General features: G+C 46.7%; 1 protein-coding gene across 1 annotated transcript; it reads right to left on the minus strand.

Moving 5' to 3' along the window:
* Positions 1–4,400: 4,400 nt before the first annotated feature.
* Positions 4,401–5,672, minus strand: LOC130935321 (uncharacterized). Its single transcript, XM_057865022.1, has 2 exons — positions 5,187–5,672; positions 4,401–5,081 (listed from the first exon to the last, which is right to left on the minus strand). Exons 1-2 carry the CDS (start codon positions 5,670–5,672, stop codon positions 4,401–4,403), a joined length of 1,167 nt encoding a protein of 388 aa, XP_057721005.1.
* Between the last annotated feature and the right edge of the window lie 995 nt (positions 5,673–6,667).

The following is a 6,667-nucleotide window of genomic DNA, read 5'->3' on the forward strand; positions in this document are numbered from 1 at the left end:
ACATTATAATACTTGTTTTACGTAATAATTTACATATATTAGTATATTATATAATATTGGTATCAAATTTTATGAAAAAAACGTGAATATTAAACATGATTATGACAAAAATAATATTTATATATTATTAAAGTTAGAATGTGTATTAATATTTTAAATTTATTTACCGTTAATAAACGTAAGTTTTAGAGTCAAAATATTTTATTTTTGTTTTTTAATTTTCTTTTTTTTTTAATTATTTCATTTAATGAAATTTTTTAATTTATCAAAATTTATCCTTTTTAAGGTATATAAATAATAATTTTGATATTCTTTTATGAATCCAACCTTTCTTTTATTTTTTTAATTATATAATGAATGTTCTTATTTAATTTTTTTGGTCCTTGTAGTCAAGATTATCTTTACACAATTATTTACAATGCATTATATTCATTATATGTTTCATCCCGAATTATTTTCGTCAACTCAGATGCCAATTATATTTGAATATGATAAATTATGTCTATTTAAGTTAGATATGTAATATTTAAGTTTTTAAAAATATTTTATTTTATTTTTTTACCATTTATGAGTTTTTTTCATCAAGTTCAAATATATCCAAGTAATTAAGTTAAAAAATAATGCTAATATGATAGTATGTCATATAATTTTATAAAAATACTATTTGTACACTAAAAATCAGCCACTAATGTATTTGTGTACAAATACATGTGTAGTTTAATTTATTTTTAATGTGTATTTGTATTTTAACATGTATTTTATATTGGTGGCTGACTTTAGTGGCTAATTTTAGTGTACATGTAACATTATTCATAATTTTAATATACTTTCAAGCTATCAATACTTAAAAAATGAATTCTTTAAAATAATAATAGTATTCCTTTGTTAATAATACTAAATGTGTATAAAAAAATACTTTAAATATATGTTGTACATTAATATTGTTCGTTCGTCGGGTTCCGAACAGGTCGGGAGGGCGGAAGATGCAAGGATGGATAGGTGAGGATGTCTTGATCCTGGTCGCACTGATTGTGGGCCTGCCGAGCTAACGAACACTTGTGCTGGTGAACGGACGAGGGGGGGTGCCACCTGCAAAGACACTCCGACGCTCAAGTCAGCAATGTGCAGGCGGGCCAAGTAATGGGATGAGGGAAAAATGACGTACCTCGGGGGAAGAGCCAATCTTCCCCTTTTATACATGTCAGTAGTGGGCCCCACGTGAGGTCAGGCCCAATTCTCCAAGGACGCTGCCATGCAGCCGTGTGTGAGCCGTACAGGACGCGTGTCCGGGTCGGTTGGAGTGCAGGCATCCGGGTCGGGTAGAACTTGGGCCAGGTCGACCCGTTGTGGATCTTGGGCCGGGCCATAACAGTGCCCCCACGCGCCAATGGTGGTCGTGGGAGCTACCAATGGCGTGTAGTTTTGCATGTCGTCTGGTCGGCCGCTCGTGGGGAGGAAGCGCTCTCAACACGCGTGTCCTTTGGTTTGCGTAGGCAACCGTTTCGTCGTTCCGTTTCTCGTGCCGAGCATTGAATGCTCATAATGGGGTGGAAAAACCCCGTTTGAAAAGACTATTCTGCCCCCAGGTGTTTTCGCGCTTTGGGGGAGCAGTTTTTAAACAGTTGGTTTTGTGCTTCTGTGTTTTATCACACTTCCCATTTCTCTTCTTTTTCTTCCCTGTGGCGAGATTTCAGAGCATTATTGTGGTGCCTTCGTTCATCTATCCTGCCTTTCCCCAGATTTGCAACTCCATTTCTTTTTCATCAATTCAGGTAATTTTCTGATCAACCTCCCTTTTATGCATTATTTCTGTATGCTTGTTATTTGGTTTTTTGATGTTACTGCGTAGCCTTTTAGTTGCGAGTAGATGTGTTAGGGGGGAAAGTACCATTCCAGGGTAGGCTTTTTCTCGTTCTCTTAGTCATTCAGTCTTGTTTAGCCTTAGTCGGGAAGTCGTGAGGGTGATATTTGTGTTCGGCCTGAGCAACCGACCTCTTAGACTAACTGGATGGTACCCCCATGTAGGTATGGCTCGCACGGTCTCCCGGGCATCCGTCAACCCTGCAGCGTACGACCAGTATGCTTGGGTCGTCTCTGATGTAAGGGATTCACCCAATCAAATGGGCGAGGAGGAGCTCACCGAGTTCCGACAAGCCGGGTATTTGTGTGGTGGGACCGACGAGGAGGCCAATTACGACGTTTTCGTCCCGGCTCCTCATGAGCGATTGTACGAAATCAACTTCCAACCCCGCCAGGTCGCCGACTGGATTTGGTTCTACAAAGCCATGTTCACTCAAGTCGGAGTTCGCATTCCTTTCTCAGCCTTTCAAATGGCGCTCTTAAACCGAATTTCCGTGTCACCGTCGCAGTTGCATCCGAACAGTTGGGCTTCGATCCGCTGTTTCGAGATGGTCTGTGAATATCTCGAACTGCCGGTGTCCGTGGATGTCTTCCTCTTCTTCTTTAACCTCACAAACCCTTCCAAGGAGGGAAAACATAGAAAAGGATTCATGTCCTTCCGTGCTGCCCAGGGTCGGAAGATCTTTGGTTTGTTTGAAGATTCCTACCATGGGTTTAAGGACAAGTATTTTAAGGTCCGCCCTGCCAAAGGTCGTCACCCCTTTTGGTTGTCTTTGGAGGGGGTACGGCTCATCCCGACTTATTGGAGCTTCGGGGCAGGGTCCAATAGTTTTATTAAGGTAAATTATAAAAGCATGTCGGCAGTAGATAAGCAGATTGCCGAGGTGCTAAACGCAGTTTTTGGGAAGAACCCGGTAAATCCCCATCTCCTCATGGGTGACAGGGAGTCCGGCCGTAATTATATTTGTGAGGAGCTTTTCTCTTTTCCCTTTGTCTTTTTTTTCTTTTATTGATATTGTGTGGCGACTAACCGACCTTCTTTGTTTTCCTGCAGTGGATATGTCTGCGTCGGTGACGGGCCTTGCCGACTTGTTTCAGACCTTTCTCGCCGGTGGTGATGACGAGGAAGGTGACGAGCAGCCTACCCCCGGGGGACCTGATGCTCCTCCGGAGGGCCAGGATGCTCCCGAGCAGAGGGCCGCAACCGACGGGATCGGAACCTCGGCTCAGGGCGCCACGGTAGAAGGTGGTAAGGCGGTCCATGTTTCCCCTATCCGTGAGGCGACCGGGATTGGAGGTTCGGTGCCCACTCCGGATGATGAGGAAGAGGTGGTGGAGGTCTCTAGCCTGAAGAGAAAGAGAAAGAAGACATCCACGGCGTCGTCTAGTCCTGAGGGTGTCCTTACCGTTATGGAAAGGAATTTCGACGCCTCAAAATTTATAGACACCCAGCTGATCCCTGGTACCGAGGAGCACTTCCATGAGTCATCCCTTGCCGGACAGGCGAGGTGGATGTACCGCACTCTTCTGCGCGGTGCGGTCATAGCTCGGAAGGCCGAGTTCGAATTGTCCGGGATGGAGTCTCTCCGTCGGAAGTTGGATTCCGCTGGGAAGGCCAACAATGATTTGAAAAGTGAAGTGGAAACTCTCCGGGAGCAGTTGACTCAAACTTCGGAGAAGTTGGATGCCGCCGAGAAGAAAACCACCACCGCTGAGCAGAAAGCTACCTCCGCCGAACAAAAGTTAACAGCTGCCGAGAAGAAACAGAAAGAGTCGGACGCGACGATTGAACGTCTGGTCGAGCGTGAGATGGCTCTGGAGAAACAGGTCGGCGAGGCGCAGAAGCGTACGGCCGAAGTCGAGAAGGAGAAGCAGGCCGTGGAGGCCGAACTGGCAACATGGAAGGCCAAGTACAAAGACGTCGTCAAACAGGGTAAAGGCGCGATTTTGGGCACCGAGGAAGCCCTGAAGGCTCAAATTAAAATTGTTGCCCCTGAGTTCGACACGTCGGCAATTGGCGTTTTTAAGATTATTAAGGATGGCCAGGTTGTTGATGTTCCGAAGAAATGAACTCTTTGTTTCATCGTTTTTGTTTAGCCGTTTTGTTTTGGCTTGTAGACAGTTGTTTTTAGCCGTTTTGGCTTACGAACAGTTTAATCTTAGCCGTTTTAATTTTGGCTTGTGAACAATGACTCTTTGGTCGCTTGCTCGTGTTGTCGCGATGAAGTTTTTCTTACTTGTCCGATTGTGTTATCGTTTTTAGTAACCGTTTTCGGTTTATAGTTGTTTATACCGTCAGCCCGTGGGCTCTCGTGTAGTTGTTCGTTACAACGGTAGTTGATGACCTCCCGGGGTGATCAGTCCCGGGTTAGGTGCCGTCGCTAGTCATGACAAGATGGTTTATCTGAAAAACGGACATAAAATAGAGTGGAGAATTTGCACAAGTATATCTTATTCGGTAACCACATAAAGGACTTGAAAGTTACTATAAACGACAAGTTGACTACTTAGCTAGATTAGCCGGCATGTCGCTCCGTCTTCTAGGAGTAGAATCTTCTAAGGTTGTCCGCGTTCCATGTCCTCGGGACTTCCTTGCCATCAAGCTTTTCTAACTTAAAGGCTCCTTTTCCCATCACTTTTTTGATTCTATATGGGCCTTCCCAGTTTGCCGCTAGCTTGCCTTCTCCGGGGGTCGGCAGGCCGATGTCATTCCGTCTCAGGACGAGGTCGTCAGGCTCAAAGTCCCTCTTGAGCACTTTGGTGTTGTAGCGCAGAGCTATTCTTTGTTTTAGCGCTGTTTCCGTCAAATGGGCCATTTCCCGGGCTTCATCTATCAGGTCCTTTTCTACGGTTTCCTCTACTCCTTTCACAAGCAATCGCGGGCTCGGTTCACCGATCTCCACGGGTATTACTGCATCCACCCCGTACGTTAGTCGGAAAGGGGTTTCCTTGGTGGAGGATTGCTCGGTTGTTCGATAAGACCAGAGGACCGATGCTAGCTCGTCGGCCCAAGCACCCTTTTTGTTGTCCAACCTCTTCTTTAGCCCTGAAAGGATAACCTTGTTGGCGGACTCCACTTGTCCGTTCGTCCGAGGGTGTTCTACCGAAGAGAACCTTTGCCTTATACCTAGGCCGTTGAGAAATTCTGTGAACTTTTTGTCAGCAAATTGTGTGCCGTTGTCCGAGATGACGACTTCTGGTATCCCGAACCGCGTTATCACCTGCCTCCACATGAATTTTCTGCAATTGGTTGAGGATATGCTAGCCAATGGTTCGGCTTCTATCCATTTGGTATAGTAATCAATTGCCACTATGAGATACTTGACCTGCCCAGGGCCGACAGGGAAGGGCCCTAAGAGGTCGATTCCCCACTGAGCGAACGGCCGGGAAGTCGTCAGCAAGCTCAACTCGTTTGTCGGTGCCTTGGCAAAGTTGGCGTTCTGTTGGCACTTTACGCACTTTTTGACAAACTCTTTGGAATCTGTCATCATCGACGGCCAGTAGTACCCAGCTCGGATCAACTTCCTTGCTAGGGCTTTTCCTCCGATGTGGTGCCCACAGCAGCCCTCGTGGACTTCCCTGAGGACGTAGTCCGTTTGGTCGGGGTGTAGGCACTTCAGTAGGGGTTGGCTGAGCCCTTTTCTGAACAGTTGTCCTTGGATGACGGCGTATTTGGCCGCTTCCCTCCTTAATTTCACCGCATCCTTTTCGTCACCAGGGACTTGGCCGTGTTCTAGGTAGTTGGTGATGGGGTCTAGCCACGAAGAACTTAGGGTTGTTATGTGTAGTGCAATTGCAGGTTCCCTCGTCATGCCTTGGATGAGAGATCGGTTTCCCTCCCCTGGCTTCGTGCTGGCTAATTTTGATAGGAGGTCTGCTCGTGTGTTCCTTTCTCTGGGTACATGCTGGACCGTGACCTCGTCGAACTTTTGGCTCAAGCTTTTGACCTTTTCCAAGTACTTCTGCAACAAGAGGTCCTTGGCTTGATAGCTGCCGTTTACTTGGGAAGTGACGACTTGGGAATCGCTGCATACTTCCAGCCTTTTTGCGCCGACCTCTGTTGCTAGGGTTAAGCCTCCTATGAGGGCTTCGTATTCTGCTTGGTTGTTCGAGATGGGAAACTCGAATCTGACCGACTGTTCGTATACGACCCCGTTTGGACTTTCTAGGATGATCCCGGCTCCTCCGAAGGTCTGGTTGGAGGCTCCGTCCACATGGAGCTTCCACCGTGTACCCATGTCTTCGCCTGGGTCTCCTGTTACTTCAACCAAAAAATCCGCCATGGCCTGCGCCTTGATGGCTTGCCGGGGCTCGTACCGTATGTCATATTGAGAGAGTTCGATGGACCAAGTCATCATTCTTCCCGCCAGGTCGGGTTTTTGGAGAACTTGCCGGATCCCTTGGTCCGTTCTGACGACCACTTGGTGACTCTGGAAATACTGTTTTAACCTTCTCGAGGAAGTTAGGAGTGCTAAGGCTAGCTTTTCCAACTTGCTATATCTTAACTCTGCTCCTTGTAGGGCCCTGCTTATGAAGTAGACTGGTTGTTGGGTCTTCCCGTCCTCCCGCACTAGTACTGCGGCCAGGGCTTCGCTTGTTATAGCGAGGTACAGGTACAGTGGTTCCCCGTCCCTTGGCTTCCCGAGAACGGGAGGTGCCGCTAGGATTTCCTTGAAGTGTTGAAAGGCTTCTTCGCACGCGGGTGTCCACTCAAACGCCATTCCTTTCTTCATGAGGTTGAAGAATGGCAGGGCCTTTGTCGCCGAGGCCCCGAGAAACCGGGAGAGTGATGTCAATCGCCCTGCCA

The sequence above is a fragment of the Arachis stenosperma genome, chromosome 1, assembly GCF_014773155.1.
Source record: "Arachis stenosperma cultivar V10309 chromosome 1, arast.V10309.gnm1.PFL2, whole genome shotgun sequence".
Taxonomy (NCBI): Eukaryota; Viridiplantae; Streptophyta; class Magnoliopsida; order Fabales; family Fabaceae; genus Arachis; species Arachis stenosperma.

Excerpts from the sequence above, each read along its gene's own strand:
- LOC130935321 (XM_057865022.1), bottom strand. The coding sequence starts at position 5,672 with ATGACGAGGGAACCTGCAATTGCACTACACATAACAACCCTAAGTTCT. Across the intron at positions 5,082-5,186 it reads TCCCTGTCGGCCCTGGGCAG|GTGATAACGCGGTTCGGGAT; the intron begins GTCAAGTATCTC and ends ATGTGGAGGCAG.